This window comes from Thunnus albacares, chromosome 5 (assembly GCF_914725855.1).
Source record: "Thunnus albacares chromosome 5, fThuAlb1.1, whole genome shotgun sequence".
Taxonomy (NCBI): Eukaryota; Metazoa; Chordata; class Actinopteri; order Scombriformes; family Scombridae; genus Thunnus; species Thunnus albacares.
In genome coordinates, this window is record NC_058110.1 from 15,135,821 (window position 1) to 15,158,293 (window position 22,473).

Consider the following 22,473-nt stretch of genomic DNA (forward strand, 5'->3'; position numbering starts at 1 on the left):
TCTTAAACAGATAATAAATAGATTAAATGACGGTAACACCAAAGCCAATCATATTATATGGGGTCATATGATCCTTTTTTTTTTTTTCTTTTTTTTTTATAAAAACAGCTGCTTTAACATCACATCTAACCATTCTGCAAACCACTTTGCTGGTGTTTTCAGTGTATGGTCAATGTATGTTTTTTTCTATCGAGCAGACATCCATCGGCTCCCATTCATTTCTGTACAGTATAAAATTCAATTAGCAGACTCTTAAAACTTCCTTGTGTTTTATAATCAATCATGGTGAATTCCATTACCATGCAACAATGTATGTAAATTAATGGAAACCAGGGCCTGCTGGTAGTAAATAAGTACTTCCCAAACCTTAAAATGTCTAATATGCATTTATAAACTCTCACAAAAAATTTGAAGTGTACATGATTTGTAGTTAAGCAGCTAAAACTTGCAGAGACAGTGGTATGGATCTTTCAGCTTCATCTAACAAGATATTTAATGGTTGATTTGGATACCAGAAGACCGAAGGATTTCTACCACATGAAATGTTTCTTATCAGTCTCTAAACGTTAATTTTACTATATTTCACTGTGATAAAATGCTTTATCTTTTTCTCCAGGTCCAGCAGGCTACAGATGGAGAGACTATGGTGCCCTCACCATCATTATGGTGGGCATCGCCTTTGGTTTTCATCAGCTTTACAAGGTAGGTCACTCCCTGCTTCTTTTACCCTTTTGACTACGTTCCCTAACCAACTTTGTTTTTGGTGGTTAATGTTTCTCTAAAATTTGTAATATGTTTTATACTTTGCATCCTGAGATCTGTCAGTACTGGCTCTCCCTGATATTACATTTAAATTGGTGGGCTTAGCAAGTCCATCAGTTATGATGAATTACTGTGCTAGAATAGAAGGCGCCTCTGCAGTATGTAACATCGCTCTGGTCTTGTTATTAAACCTACCCTGCTTTACGTCAAAGCATGATCTCATTTGAACCCCCTTCTTTTTAACTTCCCCTTCCCTCCTCTTCTCAAATATATGTTTTTTCCTTTAAAAATATAGTTGCTAACACAGCACACAACCATTTTTTTGACGTCCTACCGCCTAAAAATAATCACCCTGGTTTTTATCGGGCTTAGCAGCCCTTGAACATGAGCTCATATGAGGCCCCTTGTCCCTGGTGACATTAATCCCATAGTGGTTGTTAGTAGTAGTCTGAGTGGCATGTGGAAGCCATTACTCTCGTTTTAGAGGAGGACAGGAGCTTTAGCAGTAGCTCTTGGCCTAGATGACAGGCCGTTCTCCTCTGTGTGTAAGAGAGCGAAAGGGAGCGCTACCATGTACATGCATATGCCTACCTGACCCTGTCAGACATATTGGCTTCTCTTTAGATCCTGTTATGTCATATTATTTCATCCTTCTTTACACAGCCTTTCATAAGGCTGCGCATGCACATTCAGGGTCTCTTGTCCCTTATGCCTCTACCCCTGCAGTCTTAAGCTTACGAAAATACACACTGTACCAGTCCTCTGTTTCCTACGTGCTGCAGGGTTTGCCAGCCACTGCTCGCCTGGGAGGTGGGATTCCCTGGCGGGACGGCACAGGTTGCTGTCATGTCACTGGAGCGTAGCGCCAGTCGCACCATATGTCCAGGCTTCTGCCCATACTTTATTTATGTTATGGTGCACCTTGTAAACACCACACTCCCAGCAACCCACTTATTAATTACCACGTGTTGACACTCATTTAATCTTTTTCTCTAAAAAGTGTTTATTACTTGCACTGGTGTGGCCTGTTGGCACCTGAGCTGGAGAGAAAACCTGGCTCGGACAGCAGCGAGCTGCAAACTGGCTGCGAGGGATTAAGTGATCTTTATGCAGTCTTTAAAAACAAGAAGAAATTTATGATTTTGAAGTTCAGTGGGGTCCTCCGGGGTCATATGGACTTTGATTGCATTTGGTTAGCTCTGCTCCACGCACACAGACGAAGGATTCAGTGAGACGCTCACAAGCTGTTCATCTGGGTAACAGTCATACTGGATAACAAACGTCCTCATTTAGCTGTCAGACATACCTATCATTTTGGTAAAGTTCTGTTCATTCAGTGGCAGAGAGATGATAAACATAACATTGTTTTTGGTTTTGGAGAACTATTTTCAGTGTTAACCATCATGTTTTTTCCTGTAGGCCTGTCTCTTTCTTTCACTGTCTTTTTCAGGCATTCATTCATTTATTTTACTGGTATTATGTTTTTAAGCACTGTATTTTCATTATATATTAATCTGTTTGGGTTTTTTTGTTTAATCTGGGAAAGGGCTCAAGATTGTTAAAGGGTTGAATCAGTCGCTCGGACACTTGTCTGTAAAAATGCATGCAGCTAATCCTCACTAGTCCAATAAAACAATGCCTTTGACCCTCCTCTACTGAGTCTAGGTGGCCCTGTCTTTTCCTCATCTTTCTGTCCCTTCCCACCAGAGAGAAGTGTAATATTGTGCCATGCTTTTAATTGCAGAAATACATCCTTCCCCTCATTATGGGCAGCCGAGAGGACAAGAAGCATCTGCAGAGGATGGAAAGCAACATTGCGGCAATGAGTGGCACGCTGACACAGACAGGTGAAGATTAATATCTTCATCACTTTCTCCCTCCTTAACATTTTCCCTCATTTATCTGTCGCCAAAATCGGGGGGCCCCGCACGTTTTTAACAAATGACGCCGCTGTCATTTCGCTTTAATTTGAAATTGCTTGTTTACTGTCAGGCTCGGGCTCAATTAATTACGTTTCGCTGAAAAGCTCTTAACCTCGGAATATTAATGAGGAGTTGGGAAATGACAACTTTTCTCCCCCTCCGCCCATCCTCTCTCACTCCCCCCCTTTCCATCCCTGCCCCCCCACCACCCCCTTTCTGCACCAACCTCACCCCCCCAATCCAAACCTCCACCGCCATCATCATCATCTACCCTCTTCCCCGTAGGTGGCGAGAAAGTTCATTTTAATTTTGTGTGCGCGTATGTACGTATGTGTGCGCGCGTGTGTATTTGTTGGATGTGCGTGCGGCATGGCACTGTGTGGCGTCTGGGCTCAGCACTGGCCCTAGTGTGATTAAGTGCACAGTGACAGGTGCGGCTCCCATGTTGGACAGGTGAGGAATCTCAACCTGGCTGTCAGACATGGAGAGAGAGAGAGAGAGAAGGAGGGAGAGAGATGCTTTCCTAGCTCTTCGTCAGTATAATTAAAAATCCAGGGAGGCGTAAATGAGAGAGGCACTCTGAGAAAGTTTGGTCTTGTTAGCAGTTGTGTTGAACTGAAGTGTGTTTTCACCTGAAACGTACCAATCCCCATTTGAGATGAGTGAGCTGGCAGAAAAACAGGCACACTGGAAACTACAGTTTTATCTTTGTTTGTTTATATTTTTATAATGATAATTTATTTAATTTATAGAGCTCTTTTCAAGACCCTCCGGGGCACTTTACATGACAAATTAAATATAAGGATATAGTGGACTAAAACACAGTTAAGGCACATGGTATCAGGACATTAAATCAAACATTAAAAGCAAATCTAATACTGTGTATTTTGACTCACTGTCATGAGATTTTACACCTTTAATGGCATTTGACATGATTTAGGTCAGTGTTTGACTTTTTTGTTTGAATTATGAACTGTTAGATCAAAATATGTATATTATAAATATTATTAATTCCTTTGAAATGTAATTAGGTCACACTGAGTTGTACATGAGCTGTGTGCACCTGTCTGTATGAGATAACCAAACAAAGTAAAGACTTCCCTTCAGGAGTTCTTTATGCCTAAAGTGAGTTTGTTAGTAAAAGCCAGTAGCCAAATTAATCTCTGTATTTGCCAGGTTTGTTAGAAAAACAGTATGAATTACCATCAACCTTGGAACAGTAGAGAGACAAAGACTTGAATCAACAATATGATCTTGTCAGTTTAAACACAAGCATCCCTTGTTTTATTTTTCCTTCATCTCCAAATTAAAACAAATTAAGTGTTTGAGTTTACAGCTGCTGTCACGGACTAACATAGTGTAAATGAAAATATGGCTGTTATCATTTCATCCAGTCACACCCATGCTATTGTTTTCTGGCTGGCTAAGGTAGGTGGAGGGCAGCAATTGTGTGAGATTGCGTGCGAGGTGTGCCACCCTGAATCTGATTAACAAATATATGCTCTTTTATGGTCATTTTCTCCCAACTATGCAAACACATTTCCTCTGGCTATTTCACTGCCCATTCTTGCTCTACTTATCACTTTTTGGAGATTTGCCAACGTACAAACCCTGTTTTGTTTGTCGGTAAAGACAGGATTTCACAGTAGGAGTCCTCTTGTGTTTTGCAATGAGTAGGTGAGACTCCAGTGGAAAAAAAAACACGGGGCTTTTCTTCAACCAGTGTGGGGAACTAATTTGCTATGACTGCAGTAGCCAAGCTGCTATTGTAGTTAATGACTGTTGTAGTTAACAGTTGGGGAGAGGGGTTGCAATTACACTGAGAGTTTTTCTCCCCCTGCTTTCCCTTTGTCTTCCTCTTCCTCTCGCTCCCTCTCTCCTTGCTGCACTGAGTAATAGTGACCGAATGCCTCACTGCTGCCAATTGCTTGAACCCCCTTTTGTTAAAGTTCATGTATTTCTCTAGTGCCGGGTGCAATGAGGTGATGTATCCTTTTGAATGGGGACTACATTAGTCTCTCTCGCCAGCCCCAGCTCGAGAGTAGGGGCCTTGACTCCCATTATGATTTGCCTACAACTTCACACAGACAATTAATGAATGGATCTTGGAACTCCTTCAGCGCACCCAGGCTGTAATGGAATTGTGCGGCTGTTTGGGCACTCTTTGTCGGTAGGAGCCATATTGGTGACCAGCTGGCCATTAAAGACAGAGACTGGCCTGGACATATGTAGTGTACATTATATTGAGGTATTTACTGAATAATTTACTGAATACACAATGTGCACCCTCCTCACAGCAGCTGCAAGCCTCACACATCATCTTGTCTCTTGATTCTCTCACTCTCACACGCACGCACACACTCACACATATCGCAGCCGCTGCCTCTTTTTGATTCATGCCCGGCCAAAGTCATTGACTTCATTATTCTTGGCTTCATATCTGTGATAACTGTGGATAAGAAGTTATGCATTTTTGTCAAGTGTCTGCACAGTACAAAGGAGTCAACTTTGTGGGGAGACATGAAAAGAGTCGGGACTGTTAACTGTTTGGCTGAAATGGCTAAAAAAGCAGTGCCAGTAGTAATTCAGGAGGCGCAGCATTACAGGCTGGCAGACTGACCCGCACATCTGGATAAGCTGTTTTGTGGTGAGGTGGAATCAGACACTAATAGGGCAGCTCTCGGTTTAGCGTGCACACCCTGTCATAGTAACACCTTTTTAAGCAGGGATGGCTGCGGTATTTTAGTTTTTATTACCGTCTTCAGAAAGGTTGGTCACACTCTGGATCACAAACCTAGTTACCAACTGAAACTGTTTGCACAACAGTTTTTTGGCCCAACCAGCGATCCTGCTCCAACTCGTATTCTGTAGGATTCTGCAAGCATAAACAGATCAAACGTTTTCAGCACCCCACCTATATTGATACAACTCCACCCATTTAAACACAGGTGTCACTACAAGATATTAGCTTCTTTGAAAGATCAAATATTTTGTCTGTGTTGGTTTTTTTTCAAAAGGAACACAAGCCTCCAAGCAGGGCTCTGTCTTTTGTCCGGGCCTGGGTTAATGTGAGAGGAGGGTTCTTTACATCCCGTCCAGCCGGCTGCAGCTCAGGCTTTTAACCATTGGCCTGACAACCTCAGCAGTAGACCGCCACAATATCTGTTGATGTTAATCCTATTAGGCTTGATTTAACACTTTACACGCCCATGATTTATATGAATGTTTATTGGTTTTCTGTAATATAATCAGCTCGGGGGAACTTAATGCATTGTTTGGTAATACACGCGTGACTGGAAGCAGGGTGCAACAAACTGTGCCCGGTGTTATTTGAAATCATACACCCTCGTCCAACACCAACACTTGAACTAATTCAATCTTCAAAGTCAATGGAAAAAGAACAATATTTATTAGGATTAGGGGGGACATTTTGTCTGGCAGCCTCCTCCCAAATGAGAGCCTTGTTTTTTCCTTTGTTGATCGTTTGAGGATTTAAGATGCATTAAGGCAGTGTCTGGGTGGATAATGGAAGGTTAGAGACTGTTATTTGATTTAAGTTCAGACACTAGAGATTAATATCTCCATCCTATGTGCCCCCCTCTTCCCACCCTCTACCCTGAGCGCCTCGGACCAAAAAGCTGCGACTTAAGTTACCAGGTATTAGCTTTGATTACAATTCTTAGAGGACGGCTTTGATTAGTGACACGAGTTGAGTCTCATTGTCTCTTTTTAACGGAATGAAAAATGTCAGTTTCGTGACACCAAAACAACCTTTTCCCACCATCTTACTTCCTTCCTTTTTTGTTTGTTTGTTTGAAGTTTGCTGACTTTACCATCTGTTGTTGTGCTTCTTCCCACAGTCAGCCAACTGCAGCAGACCCTGGTTTCCCTCCAGGAGCTCCTGATCCAGCAGCAGCAGAGAATCCAGGAGCTCTCACAGGAACTGGCTGCAGCAGAGGTAACTACCACCTCATCATCAACCCACCAGCCTTCGCTTACCAACACTAGCAATTTGAGATTTACTGGAACATCAGTGTTTCAGTTTAACCTCTGTTTACCACTCCAAACTATTTTAATTTTTTTTTTTTTTTTGCGTCACCTTCTCCTTTCACTGGTTTACTGGATTAAACTGGATTTTAGCATTTATTCTGACTGTAATTCATTTAAAGCTGAAATTTGCTCATTTACCGCAGTTTAACATGCTCCCTATATTCCAAAATAGAGAAATTTCATTCTGGCTTGTTAAGTCACACTTGGCTTACTTGATTGATTCAATAAATATTTTTGTGTTATTATATTTTTAGTAGAAACCAACTGAGATGAAACAACTTTACAAAGCCGGCAATAAGTGCAGCTTTGCTGTAGTTTGGGCACTAAAGTTACGGACTGCACCTTTAAGGTCTGTTATGGTATGATTGATGTTTTTGCTTGATGCTAGACAGGCAGTAACTTTGAAATTACAGAAGAGCTCAGTGAACGTAAAGTTGCTGGGTTGAAATTTTTAGATTGATGAGGAGGGAGAAAAGGTTTCTCGAGGCCTCTGTGTACTAAACTCTCTTGCGCTGCCCTGGGTCATAACTGCCTAAGATAGACAGGCTTATTATACTGTATATCATCAGAACACAAGCTACAAAAAAGTATGGTGCATCTCATCATGGGACCATAATCTTTAGCCATATTGTCGTTCCTCTTCGCCTTGGTTTTTATAGACAGTGTTCATAATCTTCTCAGAATTGTAAGTGTTTAGGTGAATCGGACTGAGTGATTGTTCTAAAAACTTATGCGCGGGAATGAAATGTTGCTTGCTTTTTATAACGCTGGTCATAAATCGCTTTATGATGTCTGGGCTCTAAAAAAAAGTGCCTTGGAAGAGACAATCTTAGACAATGTTTTATGTCCACAGCTTGTTAAGCACATGGGTGTTTCACTGTAGCATCTGGATATTGCAGGAAAACATATGCGGACACATCTGCTTCGGCACAGGCAACGAGGAAGAAAAATATGAATCTCTTCCCCGGACGAGATTCATCAAAAAACTGACGACTCATGGCTCATTTTGTGCCGTTTCAAGTTTTCAGCCACGCAGTTGCTCTGAGTGGTATAAGGAAGCAGCGGTGGCCCAAAATCAGCATGTGTGTACATAGGAATCATGATCTGATTGGACTCCATGCTGGTCTGAACCTGATGGTTTTCTGTCAGTCAGCTTGAGTCACTTTAAACAATGAGTTCCTTCCGCAACATAGAGCAACAAGGGATGTTTTTTCTTTTCATTCATCATCTCCAAATCACAGATTGGATTAAAAAGTGTCTACTTCATTTGCTATGAGTGCCTTGTTGGACAGAGGTAGTGTATAAAAAGTATATTTCACATCAAATCACCCATTAAACAAATCATAAACTCTGCTTTATAGCTATAGTGTTGATCTTAAATTTTCCCTGTGAGTCGGCACAAGGCTCTCTGTTGTCTCTGGCCATGGGGGAAATTGGGAAATTGTTTTCAGGTCCGGGATGTTTGATAAGAAACACATGTTGGAACTGGCGAGCTACTTATCATTCACCGTTTGCGGCTTTCAGGGTTTGCCTCACCACGCCGCTCAAAGTGCGCCACGCTTAGCAATTATACCTCTCAACGCGGAAATGTGCCTTTAACCCGAAACACATGGAGACTTCTGTTTCCTCAGCTGCTAAGTAAACATTTCTTGTAGTTTGGAAACCGGTCAATTGCGGAGTGCGTACACTGTCCCTAAACTGGGAGCCTCATTATGGAAGACTGACTCATGTCCACACACACACACACACACACACACACACACAGAGCACACGCTGATGCTGCACATTTCCAGACTTTAGGGCCTGGGACAGTTTCTCTCCTTTTCACTGTTTTCTCAGTTATCCTTAACAGCATTCACATGTTGCTGTATTCTACCACTGGTGTTAAACGCCTAACTCAAGGATAGATTTGCCTCAGGATGATTCATCCCCGATGTTAAACAGCTAAGTCTATTTCTGCCCCATTATCATTACAAATCTGCCTGTTAACTGTGTTTGCCCCGCTGTCTCAACTCACTGATCGTTTTCTTTATTAGTGGATACCACATAGAAGATTAGAAACCGCCTCCTTGCTTGCGCGAGACGAACTGCCAGTGGGAAAGTGCATAAATAGAGTGAAATCAATTGCACTGTACCCGTGTTTCCACTCAAAAACACTCCTCTGGGGACTTCCTTTTGAAACTAATTCCATCATAAATATACATGCGTTACACGAAAACACACTGTCTGCCGGCAGAGTAACTGTGAATTAATTTGCCTTCAGACACTCTTAAACAAGGCTTGTTAAAGATCTTATCTTGTTGCTAATGGTCCACAGGCATTTATCTTCATTTAGCCAGATGCGTTGCCGTCCTTGGGTGCTGCTAGAGTTGATAGTCTTTTTTTTCTGTGCTTGTAATATATATATCTTTTTTTTTTTTTCTTGAAGCACTTAGTTAACCAGCAGAAAGAGGCCGACCCCTATCGCACCCAGGCGCCCACCCGAGACATATTAGTTACAAGGCTTTTAAACCAGTTAGAGGAAATCTTTACTATCTACAGTATTAACACAGTAAAAACACATCTAGCCGCTGTAGTGGTGCCTGATAATTAAATAGGCGGCATATCTCTTATAGGTTGAGCTTTGTGTTATTTTGGTTATGGTCGGTTGGTTCATTTGTTCGTTGGATGTTTGTTGGTGCATAAAGCCTTTGGCAATGTGCAGTGCCAAGCGCAGAATCATACTCTCCAACGTTAAGGCCACACAGAGCCCGTAGAGCCCTGCATCTGTACAGCAGGAAGTACGGTAGAAGTCAAACATCATTTTTGCATGATGCCTTCTTCAGGGTGAAAACATCAATCATCAGAGTATCTTATGTAACCTGTAGGACAGGTGGTTCAAATCAGTGACATAACAAGGAAATTGACATGAACATAGAAATAAAGAGGTTTATTAAAAGGTCATATGGATCCAAGAAAAGCCTCATGTGTCTGTGATATAAACCAGCAAATAGAAAAAAAAACTGAATCACGGAGTCAAACTTTTGGTTATATAGACATTTAAATCAAATGCAAAATGAATTCCAGTCACATGCACAATATTTAAGGTTCAGTGGAGAAAGATTTTGTTTTTTAACACTTTTTTTAAATAGGTAAATATAATTGTATAATATAATGAATCATAGAAACACATTTGGGCGCATGCATTGATATAGATATTAAAAAAATAGGGATATATTGTAGCTTACCAGCCAAAATTGCATACATACATTTTACATGCAAATTTTAAAGTTAAGTACAGTACAGTAGCAAAAAACGAATGCATCGTGGTTGAATTCTGCATTGCAAAGTCAAATATTAAAGAGCTCTGTGTGATGTGCTCTATATCCACACACCTGGCAGAATCTCACTGATGGTGCTTTTGTAATCAAAGTTGCTAAATCATCCCAGCGGTTAAATATTTCGATCAGCAGTTTGCTAAAACAGCGCATCTCACACACTTGTGCGGTCTGTTTAGATATGTGTCAGCACTTCAGGTTCCACATACTTTCAATCTCTCCAGTCATTGATACCCCACCACTCAGCCTCTACCCAAGCACCTAGTGCACTTAACATAAGAGTCTTCCGCAATGTGTGTGTATACACACTGACATAATGTACCTCAAAGCTGAAATTCAGCACTGGCCCAACATTTAATTAGGTTTCTTCAGACTTAATAAGACATATATGTCAGAGGTAGTGTTGTGTGACAAGCCTTGATGTGAGATGGTATATGGTGTTGCTGTGTAGATAATGTATGTTATGTATAGTATGTAGCGAGCGGTTAACAGTCCCACTGCTCTTTTCTCATGTCAAGTGATTTAAGTATATAAACATTATTTGGAGCAATCTACCTTTTCCTGAAGTTGATTCTGTGCCTTGGAAGTCTTTTAGCTCAGCCCATACAGCAATTAATTTTTTTCGATGTAAAATGAGAGAGAAGCAGAATCCAGCCTTATTATACGGGTGCCTTGGGGAGGCAAGGGATTAAGATGGTTCTAATGAGGTGACGGCTGTAATAAGAGTGTCTTCAGCAGGCCTCCAATGCACCACCTCTAAAACACGGCTCCTTATCAGCGAGGTTTAGGAGCTGATAAGAGCCCAAAAAAAAACCCTCCTTCCCCCCACTCGCCTCCTTTTCTGTATCCCTTCACTTCTCCTCCTCTGCCTCCCTCCTTCCACTGTAAATGAGTCTGATCCCTTTCAGATGTGATTCAATTAATTTCTCTTAGATTTAATTACAAGCGAAAGAGTCCAAGTTATCCCTCTCCCCTCGATAGGGGGTCCATGCTTCCTAACAAGCTTCCTCTGGTGAGTCAGGAGAGTCTTAATTACAGTTTTTACTTTTCTTTTATCCCACTTTTTCCCTTGTCTTCTCCCTCTCCTCCCTCTGGTCTCATCAGTCTGTCCTCCTGTTCTTGCACATGTTTGTGCTTTTTATTCAGGAATAGACTAAGAATGGGTAGCAATTATCTACATCACTGGTTCACAACCGTTTTGGCTTGAGACTCTATATAGTCGAGCAATGCCTACTCACGACTCCTCGTCACAGGCTGCATTTGTCTCAACCAAAGATTTGCATTCACAGGTAGTTTCATTTATATATTTTTTGGAATTGTCCGAATGAGAAAAAAATGCAAAGATTTGAGAAAAGTCAGAAAAAATTAAAAACAATGTTGTGCGTTCAAACAATGTTGTGCGTTCTTTATACATCTCGCAACATGTGTCTTGTTACCCAATAGAGGTACCTCACTGGCCCACTGAAAACACCTGTTTCTGGTGCGAGCAAGTCTCTTTCCGTTTAAGTTGCTATAACATCGTTCATTTTGAAGTGTGACAACAGTCCACAAGATTTGGCAGCAGCTGAATTCAGTTTTATCGTTACATTCAACTGTTGCCATGCCATTTTCTTCTCTCAGCCTTTATCAAAACTCATCATTTTATAGCTCCCTCGGGCAAAGTCCTGCCTACCCCTAAAAAGTGCTGCAGAGACAGATTTTGGGCAGCAATTTGTTATTCAAATACTTTGCTATTATACCCTGTAGCATTTCATGCTGCAGCAGTGTGTGTGATAACACATGCCTTTGATAAAAGACAAAAAGAACAAAACAAACTGCTAAGCTATGGTCTGCCTTCATGAATGTGGCCATTGTTCAAGATAAAGTCATTATCCAAAACACTGGACACTGGCCTAACCTTTTCTAGATAGTATGGAAAATTATGTAAAAACAGCATGATTCACACTCACTGGACTTTCTGAGTAGCAAAGTCCATAAAGGTGACTGTAGTATGATTGTTTGTCCGCTCTGTCATCACCAGCAGTAGGCAGTTGTGAGGTTGTTAAAGTTGACAGATGACCTGACTATACAAGAACATGTGGCTTTTAGCATTTGCATTTGCTATATTTGTTTACTTTGTATGTCCTTTTTTTAAACAAAGCTTTTTTTTTTTTTTTTTTTTTTATCATTTCATAGTGTGCCAAGTGAGAACAGAGGAGCCGTTGAAAGACGTATATTGACTTTGTGATGTGACCCTGCATGTGACCTGAACAGTGCATGTGTGTGTCATTGACAGTTGTTGTGTGTGTGTCTCCCTTGTATTTTTCCTATAGGCATCGTCTGCAACCAACCGTATCCTGGACAACCAAACAGTTGGAGAGCTGAAAGCTGAGATCGTCTCTTTGAAGGGCTTATTGCTCAGCAGGTAAAAAAAGTTATCCAGACCCCCACCCATCACAGGTGTGTGTGTGTGTGTGTTTGTGTTTGTTTAAGGGCACAGGGTGTACTGTTGTCAAGCCTTTTTGAGTCCCTGGATTCAGTCCATTTGAACCATGTGAAGGTGTTAAACAGGAATAAAGCACTGCCATATTCATATGTAATTGACTCAAGTGCCAAACATTCCATCTGTTAACATGTAAAGCTGCAATGATTAGTTAATTCATCGTTTTGAGCCATTTTTAAAGAAAAAATGCTAAACTTCTATAGTTCCAACTTCTTAAATGTGTATATTTTCTGGTTTCTTTAGTCCTCTATGATAATAGACTGAATATCTCAAGGTTGTGGACTGTTGATCGGGACAAAACAAAGCATTTTAGGTTGTATCTTCAGCTTTTCAAAAGGGTAATGAACATTTTTCACAATTTTCTGAAGCAAACAACTAATCAATTAATTTAGAATATACTCAACAGATTAATTGATAATGAAAAGATGAGATTTTGACCCTATTTCATTAATACCTGACATTAAAATATATTGTAAGCTGTCCACATAATTAAATATATATATAATTTATTATGTTGTTTTGCACATATGAAAAAGACATGAAAAACAACTAATTGTCAGATTAAAACACAACTAAAGACTCCAATATCATTACAACAGATTTAATGAAAAAAAGACAAGCAGCCTGTTGTGCGGTTCCCCTTGAAGAGTCATGTTCACTGAGCGTGAAAGTTCATTTTTGACTTGTGAAACATTAATTTGAAGAACCTGAACTCAGGGTACACTTTCTAGTTTTTGTAGAGATTTCAACCACATCTAGTGGTCTTCGCTCAGTTGTCAGTATGGTTCAGAGATAGCTGTCAGCTTGCATCTGGTCTATGACTTTGACATATCGATATAATTGAATAAACTCCATCTGCTGAAGAAGACTGCCAGATGTGGTTGAAAGCTCTGACAAAAAATAAAAATCTTGACTCAAGGTCAACTTACTAACTGTTTCCAAAGTATGTATATGGTTTGAGTATTGTGCAGTCATGTTTGCATACCCACTTTTACATTGCAGTACTGTTTCAGGCTGTTAATGGCCTTAAAGGTTGTGTTTGTATATGAATGAATAAAAGAAAAGACTTCATAACGTCACGTTGCTCTTCCAAATTACTCGCACACTTAATGCATAATCATTAATCTCAAATGTTTTTTTAGGTATAATCTCAGAGGCACAAGAGGTTATAATACTGATTTCATTTACTTCACAACTTGCCTCGGCCGATTAGCATACTGCCGGCATCAGCTGGTCTTCTGTATCGTAATGCTTTTATTGGTAAGCAAGATAACCACACATGTGCATAATTGCTCCTACGATATAGAACTTTAAGTCATTTGATGAGTGCAAGTAAAAAAAAAAACACAACAAGAGAAATTATTTACATGAATTGACAGATACTTTAGTTATTTGTTGTCTGGATAAAATCTGATATCTGCCTCATATTAATACAAGGTGTAAAGCATTTACTGTTGTTAAAGGTCTCATTGTATACTGCTAGACATCCCCTCATTCTTTCCAGCTTTGTTCCTCAATCTAGTCAGGCACAACCTGGCTCAGTCAGGCCCATTAGCATGCATGATTATGTATCTGTGTCTATAATGAAGCCTGAAGTAAGAGTGTACATCAGAAAACCGGCGAGGACGAAAATTGCCTCAGAACTGTCTAGTTGAGGATGTTTTGTTCCCCTCGTACATTCTAATCAGTAACAATCCCTTTGTCATTTGCTGTCTTGACTTCACCCTGACTCTAGCAGTGAATTTACTGGCAAAGGCTTGAATCACAAAACTAAAGGCTCTGTATCACCATCTGTCTCTAAACTTGTTCCCATCCTTTTCAAATGATCCAAATCATCTCCAAACTGTTTTCTTAACCACCGAGAAGTGCTGATCCCATTATGATACAACGTTGTCTTTTTGATCTTAAAAGCTGCAGTGGATGTAATTAAAAAAAAATCTTAGACCATCTTTTCCAGGTGTGATGAACATCTGGCTGTTTGGGGGGGGAAAAGACATTTTCTCTGCTGTAATTATGAGAATTACATAGGATGCTTAGTGTGTGGCTGCATGCTTAACTGTAAACTTGCATTGAGGATACGTTCTCACTGAGAACCTGACTTAAGAAGCTATATATAGTTTTGTGGTTGCAGCTCGCCCAATTATGGCTGATTACGTCGTGGGAAAGCTCTTTTCGCACATTTTGATCACAGTAAGGTTTTTGATGAGGCCTTATTTTCTTTCTCCCTCTTGTCTTCCCCCCCCTCCACCCCCACAGGAAACAATTCCCTTCCACTCCCTCCATTCCTAAGATCCCCTCATGGCAGATTCCCCTGAAACCTCCTTCGGCATCCGGCTCGCAATCCGTCAACCACACCAACAGCAGCAGCGACATCTCTCCTGTCAGTAACGAGTCTGCCAGCTCCTCCCCCGTCAAAGACGGACACCACAGCCCCCAGGATGCACTGGGGGGGCCTGATGGAGCCCTCGGTATCAACGGTGATACCGGCACCGTGGGCCTCGGGGCAACACTACCCCTGGACCTGAAAGACCAGGTCCGTATGGAGGTGCAGGGGGAGGAGGAGAAGAAAGAGGAAGAGGAGGATGATGTCAGCCATGTAGAGGAGGAGGAGGAGGAGGAGGAGGAGGATGGTCTAAGCATACAGACAGAGGATCGGCGAGGTGGGGACGGACAGATTAACGAACAGGTGGACAAACTGAGGCGGCCCGAGGGTGCCAGCAATGAGAGCGAGGTGGATTAGACCACAGCAGAACGCACAAAAACACTCTCCACTTCCTCACATCTCTGTTGACGGTTTTGTTCCATTCTGCTCCTCTGCTCGCACTCATTCTCTTTGTTTGTTTTTTTTAAAAAAAATCCCACTTGTTCTGTCTGTTTCCACTTGTTTCTGTCACGTCGTAATCTTGAGCAAAACAAGGAGTAGGCGTGGGCGTGAGAAGACCCAAAAGTGACAAATATTGGAGTGTCTAGTTGACACACGGCTTACCTCGATTTACTTTTCATCATGCAAACTAAATGACTGCATGCCGAGCCTAGCACCACGCTGTGACGTTTCTTTGAAATGGGAAATGACGAGCAATAGTCAAATCAGAATGACTTTAAAAGGCAGTATGCAGTAATAACCATGTGTGACTTAGCGCTTTTAATTTTCATGATTCGATCAGATAATTCACAGCTTAGCCTTGGTGTCCTTGTAATTGTACTAATGCTCTTATACAGACCAAAGAGACAGTGCTGCACAGAATATCTCTCCTTTATAGTGCAGCTGTAGGTCAGGAGTCATATGTTAGTTCTTCAGTCTCAAAGTTACCGTGTGGTTCCAGAGAAGCATTAGCAGAGTTTGTCTCCCAGTTGATGGCAATAGGAGAGGACAAGCTCTTCCAGGGCCGGAGCTTTTAGCCTCTTTTATGTGTCCTTTCGCATTGGTGTCAGTCTGTCAATAATTCACAAGGCCAGCAGGGTGGCATTTGGGTGAAATAAAAGCCCTGAAATTCGAGATTAGAATGTGATGACGGGCTTTGTTCCATGCCGGTGTCAGAGTGCTCATATGCTCAAAGGAGGGGAAGATGAATGTTTTTTTTTTTTTTTTTCCCCCGCTTTCCTCTTTCACTGAGGGCTGAATTGTGCATCTTTTGCGAGTGTGTTTGTGCATGGCAGGCGAGAAAACCCAGACTGTCTGCTGTGCTGTATCTGTGTCTCCAGCAGGGCAGCTGATTTGGTTTGTGAAGTATGTTAATAATCAAATGATCAACAAATAACAGATGTATTAGTTCATGCAGCTTGAAATGTCAAGGAGGCTAAAAGCGGAAATCTAATACAGAAAGCCCAGTTGCATTGTATTATTTTCCGTGACAAACCCTCCGGTCCAAATTATGTAGGGCCTCCCACAGTGAGTAATCTTTACAGAAAACGGCGCCAATATTTTGTAATTAAGCTACAGTAAGACAACAACGGCTGCCACAGATGGAAGTTGCAGAACTTGTATCACTTTTTTTTTTTTTTCTCAGTGTGGAGGTGGATGGGGAAAGTTTTAAAAAAATGCCCCATGATTGAAAAGGAAAGTAATAAATGAATACTTGACTTATTGAATTACTCACTCTGTCTCCAGCTAACAAGAAGAGTCCATGAGTGAGAAGAAGGGATATCAGCTCTCGTGCCATTTCCACCTCCATCACATGGCCTTCATAGGAACACAGAAAAGGTAGAGGGGCACTGCACATTTCTGTGACACCAGTCCTAACCAACAGATTATGTTTTAGTTATGTTGATTGTGTTTATGATGAAACTATCAACAATAATGCAGTATGCTGTAAAGTATATTTTTGATCTGTTAGAAATGAATTTGTGAGGATGAATAAGGTTGGTTAAAATAATCAGGAGGTTTTGCTTCTTAGCAACTGTAGAATCAGTCTTCGCTGTAACCTGCTGAATTATTGTCTGGATCTATGATCTCAGTTAGAAATGTACACAATTGTAATAAATTTGGTTTATCTCAAGGAGAATCTCCATTATATTTATTTTAAACCAGCTGGACACAAAATACACACCATGTTATAACTAAAGGATAAATCTAGTGTTTATGAGATTTTTATATTTTCTGTTCTTGGCTCATTCCCCTGCATTCAGTTACTGTTTTACATCAGTGCAAAAGTGTTTTAAATGTTTTAATGCCCCTTTTCAAAGTGTATATTTTGAAACACACACAGCTAAATACTTGACTTCCAGTAAAGAACAGGGTGGTGATTCTAAATCCTAATGCAGTACAATGTAACTGATCTATGTTCCCATCCATTTCATTAACATTAAAAGGAGGAAAAATGTACAATAACAAGAAAATCACTCTGAAGCTGTCTTTTTTAGTGAGTTATGCAGTTTTTGTCTTCATCTTCTGTTTGTGTGAATGTGGTTGTGTGTGTTTATGTGCAAAAAGATATTTTGTAACATTCATATATATAAATATTCATATATAATAATTCTTCTGTTAAGCTTAAAATGTTGTCAGCTGGTATTAAAATCAGTCATATTTGGTTAACAGGTTATAGCTTTTTACATCCAGTAACACCAGCACTGTACATTTTTTACAATTTAATCCAAGAAAATCCAAAATGTCTGAATATCAAGTGCTCCAAATTTCAGCAAAAACCAGTAGACAGTTTGAGATTAATGTTTGTGGTTCCTGAGTTCTCAGTTTTTTTTTGTGTCACATCCTAAGCAGTCGAAAATGTGTCTGCACCAGATACAGATGAGAATACTACAGTACTACATACTGTATGTGGAATCATGAATTTTCAGAAAGCATGACAGGGCAGGGACTTTCAGCCTTTTTTCAACTTTACCTCTGGAAATGAGTAAGTGACATGGTATACATTAAAGGTATGAAGTTTTGTTTATTTGTGTAGGCGGATTGTCAGCGTTTCTTTTGGTTTCTGAAGTGGGGGTTATGCCTACTCGAATAGCACTTCCTTTTCTGTTTTCTGTTTTATACTGAAGATGGCCCTTATATACTTAATTTTAGTATTATTTATTTATTTATTTATTTATTGCTTCATCCAACAGTGCAGAAAATTCAGGCAGGGCGAGACACACAAAGAGGAGGAAGAGGAAAGAAGAGTACTATAATAATTGCAGACACAAAAGGTACGCTGTGATTATTCACAGTAATCTGATGTGACCAGGGTGTATCTTCTGGGTCTTACATTAAAAGAGGAACTGGTGTCATTCATGGACAGAAGATGTTTTAAAAGAACCCACTGAACTTACCAAAAGTCTGTTGCCACACTAGCACCCCTTTTAGGCTGTAATGCTTAGACCGAAACACAAAAGCATTGTTAGATGATAAATGGAGCTTCAGATGCTTAGATCCTTACCGCTAGTGTGCCAACAAAATTATCAAGGTTATCAAACAGGTTTACCCTCACCTCAGCTTTCAGCAGTCTAAGCTGTACTTAGATACAATGTTAACATGCAGGTCATTAAGCTAAGCTACAGCATTAATGCTATGTATTGCTCAGCATAGTTGCATTAGCCATTTCCATGCAAGTGCATGTAATTTGTATGAATCTCTGTAATATAAATCGGCATGGTATCATGTTCCGCTGCGGCTGATTTCATAGAAAGATTTCTTAGAAAAAAAAAACAGTACCTTCAACAGTACCCCTTATAAAGTGAAAGTGTCCTTGCTCACATCTATATTTACATATAGTTGAAAGACTTGTTGCAAAGTTTTGCAAACTGAACTGATGCACGTCTCATACTGGAAACAATCTGCAGAGTCTTCTCTTCAGTCATTTGTTGTCATTTAAATTTGAGCAACCTCACATAGGTTAGATTGCTGATGGAGTTTGACTGCGCAGCTAAAATCACACAGTTTGTTTTCTTCATATGCAGTTTTCAATGGTCACTGCAATACAAGGTCTCATCATAGATTATCATCCTAAAAAAAGCTGGACTAAAAAAGCTGATTTTTCCTGATACAGAGCATTCTGAATATTACCATGCATTATCAAGTGCATGAATTTAATTTATCAAGGTCTAAATGATCAATAGCGTTTCACATATTGATGAGGTGTATAAACTTCTCTGAGGTTCGATACCACATCCCTTTGTAATCCATTAACCTCTCCCTGGAGTTGAGGCCAACCTTAGATTTATAGGGACCTACTGTAATAAATCCACTTGTACATCATTTAGTGTCTTAGGGGATTTGCAGTGCATTCCTGTCCAGAAAGCAGCGCCTGTCCTACCCTTATATTCTCATCTCCATTTTAAGAGTCTTATCAACAACCACCACAGTTTGCATACCCTTTTGAAAATGATGTACACGTATAAATACACTTCCCGGGTAAGCCAGTGTATTAGCCAGTTAATCAGCACCTCTCAGTGTGGTAGTACAGTTAGGGATTGTTTGTCTAGGGCAGGGGTCAGCAACCTTTTGGATGTCCTGTGCCACTTTAAAAAAAGAAAATCAGACCCGAGTGCCAGTTCATTTTCATAATGAGCATTTATCTACTTATTTATTTACCGCTGCTGCTTGTCTCCTCATCTAGATTCTGCATGCCAAAAGATCTGTGCTCCACATATACACACTTTATTATTTATAATTTATTTATTACCAATTTAATGCAACCCTTGTCCCTGGTCTTCTTTACTGAGCTGTGTGATCTCTGGTCCGTATTTGGGGACTTTCAGTTGGACACATGCCTCTGAATGGTCCATAGTCACTCAGCTGCACTCAAAATTGACTTCATATGTGAGAATATCTGTTCGCACATATATGTGGATCCAAATGCTGAAATAATTGCGAAGGCCACCTTCTTGAGACAGTCAAACGTCTCTGGCAAGCCTTCCCAACAGGCCAGAATGAAGGCCCCTTGATCGATGTCAGCGGTTTCCATTGTTTCGTGCAACTGTGTGAATTTAGAAACCCACAGTGAGAATGTTTTGAGTTCTATCTGCTGCATTTCAAACTCCTCAATCCCCATCCTCTGAAACATGGACATGCTGTTCTCCTTCAAGTGTTCTGCACTGTGTAGCCCGCGCGTTGCAGCTGTAGGTTGAACTTGCTTAGGTTGCCTGTGATCTGTGATGTGACTAAGAACATGAGTTTCACAAGCCTTTTCTTATCCTCAAGCTCGTCGTAGTCTTAGTCCTTCTCGATCATAAAGGCCTTGATTGCATCAAAGAACTCTACAAACCGTTCCAAAACATTACCACCACTCCACCATGTAACACTGCAGTGGAGTGGCAAATCCTTGTGAATACTGTCCATTTCCTCTAGCAGCGATCTGAACTGACAGTGTGCCAAAGGGGAGCGAAGCACAAGATAGTTAACCATTTTCACCACTTCAGCTATCACGCTATTAAGATCATACTTTGAAATTTTTGCTCACAAATTTTCCTGTTGAATAATGCAATGGAACTTCATCACAGCAGGTAGTTGCAAATATTTTCTTTGTATCAACTCCTCTCTCCTGCTGAGGAAAGCCTCATTTATATACTCTCCATCGGAGACTGGCTTCCCATGTTAAGCAATACACAGCGCAAATTTATAGCTACCCTTTGTAGCTTGGTTTTTGGCGGCACATAGGGTTGTAAACACACTGCTTTGCTTCCTGTACGGGGCCACTTGCCCTCTTGATTGATTCAGCTTTATCAGCCTTATCTTTCAAGTTTTTCTTGTGCCTTTTTTCAGAATGACGTTTTACACTTGAGGTTTGATACACAACATTTTCGCAGCAGAGAGAGCACATATCTGGTTGTTACAGTTAAAATAACGCAAAAAAGAAAGGTAGCTAGCTATCCTACGTTTTCACTACTGCTGTAATGCTATGCTGCAGATCAGAGGGAGGGGGGAGGAGGGGTATGATAGATCACGTCAACTGTGGGCGTTCTCCTGCTGTCATAAACAATGGTGTATTTTGGGACTAACTGATATTTCAGTATTATTTAAAATCAAATTCATTTGAATTTATTTAGTTCACCAATAGGCTATATTTTATATTAAAAAATGTTTTTTTAATTTGAAAAGTATGTTCAAAAATATTTTTTATTGAATTGCTCCACGTGCCCATCTTAATGGCCTCGCGTGCCACCGTGGGCATGCGTGCTATAGGTTGCCGACCCCTGGTCCAAAGCAACACCTTGGTTTTGACACCATTTGGCTCCCCGGTTGGGAGCCTTAACCTCATCAATCTTGCTGCTAAATGGAGAGCACTCAATAGGATAGTGTATCGACGCGCTCTGAACTCTATTGTTCTCTGGAACTGAGCACTCAGCAGGTTAGAGGGCTGAGTGTCTCCTTGGATCAATGCAAGGGTTGTTAGCCCATAGCAGCCAGTCAGAGGGCTACCGTGGCTCTGTTTGCACCACACTGTACACACATCATCTGTAATGGTTTAAAACTCCTCATTGAGGCGTTAATCCCGGTCCAGCTACTGGTTTTTTATCACACTGATTCACAATAATTTACATCCTAGAAATATAGGTCCAGTTCTTGAAACATCAAACTCCACCCAACATAGCCTTCAGACATCTCCAGTGATGCTCTCTAAGGGGAAGTGGGAAAATTTGCATAGGAAAGGTCATGGACAATGCAGGAAGAGGGGGCATGAGGATGCAATGCTTCTCCTTCCTCTTCCCTGTAAGATAAGATGCAGGTGGCATGCAGCTGGGAACAATCTGATGTAATACTTGATGTGTGACCAGGCCTCTGGAACACCACCGGTTGCTTTACCCTTATGGAAATATCCTTTTACTCCTCGGGAATCCTCGTTTGGACTGATGTTATCACCATCTGCAGTGAAAATCTGCTAACCTTCTGTCAAGATGTTCTTTTCAAAGTCCTGCAATTTAGTTTTTCTTGTTTATGCCACATTTCTGGAGACACTACAGTTTTTGGCTCAGTCGGTCGGTTGGTCCACCACTTTAGTCCAGACTGAAATATCCCAACAACTCTTGGTTTGATTGCCATGAAACTTTTTATAGATATCCATAGTGCCATGCCCAGAAGATGAATCCTAATGAATTTAGTGATCCCCTGACTTTTTATCTAGCACCACCATCAGGTCAAAGCTTTCAAATCTTAACATCTACTTGATGGATTAATATTCATGGTTCTCAGATGATGTACCTGACTTTTCCCACTAACGCCACCATCAGGTTGACATTTGTGTTTTTTAATTAAATTTCTTGACAGCTATTGGTTGCATTGCTTTGAAATTTGGTACATACATTCATTTTCCCCTCAGGATGAGTTGTAGTTACTTTAGTGAACCCTTGACTTTCTATCTAGTGTGACCATCAGATCAGAATTTCATGACTAAATCTCTAAAAAACAAATGACATTCCCATCAGCCTCAGCTGTACTTTGTGTTTAGTGCTAATTAGCCAACATTAGCATGCTAATATGCTAATATGCTAAATGAAGGCGGCAACCATGGTT

At 40.6% G+C, this 22,473-nt stretch overlaps 1 protein-coding gene across 2 annotated transcripts in view; it reads left to right on the forward strand.

Moving 5' to 3' along the window:
* Positions 1-17,333, forward strand: part of pex14 (peroxisomal biogenesis factor 14) — a 46,388-nt gene extending 29,055 nt beyond the window's left edge. Inside the window, exons 5-10 of one of the 2 annotated variants that reach the window (XM_044352133.1) lie at positions 617-702; positions 2,507-2,609; positions 6,545-6,642; positions 12,364-12,455; positions 14,790-15,264; positions 16,642-17,333. In XM_044352133.1, the coding sequence (XP_044208068.1) occupies positions 617-702; positions 2,507-2,609; positions 6,545-6,642; positions 12,364-12,455; positions 14,790-15,264; positions 16,642-16,665 (878 nt within the window). In that variant the 3' untranslated portion in view covers positions 16,666-17,333. Of the gene's footprint in view, positions 1-616; positions 703-2,506; positions 2,610-6,544; positions 6,643-12,363; positions 12,456-14,789 lie in introns of both variants that reach the window. The other variant, XM_044352134.1, reaches the window with a different exon arrangement.
* Positions 17,334-22,473: the final 5,140 nt, after the last annotated feature.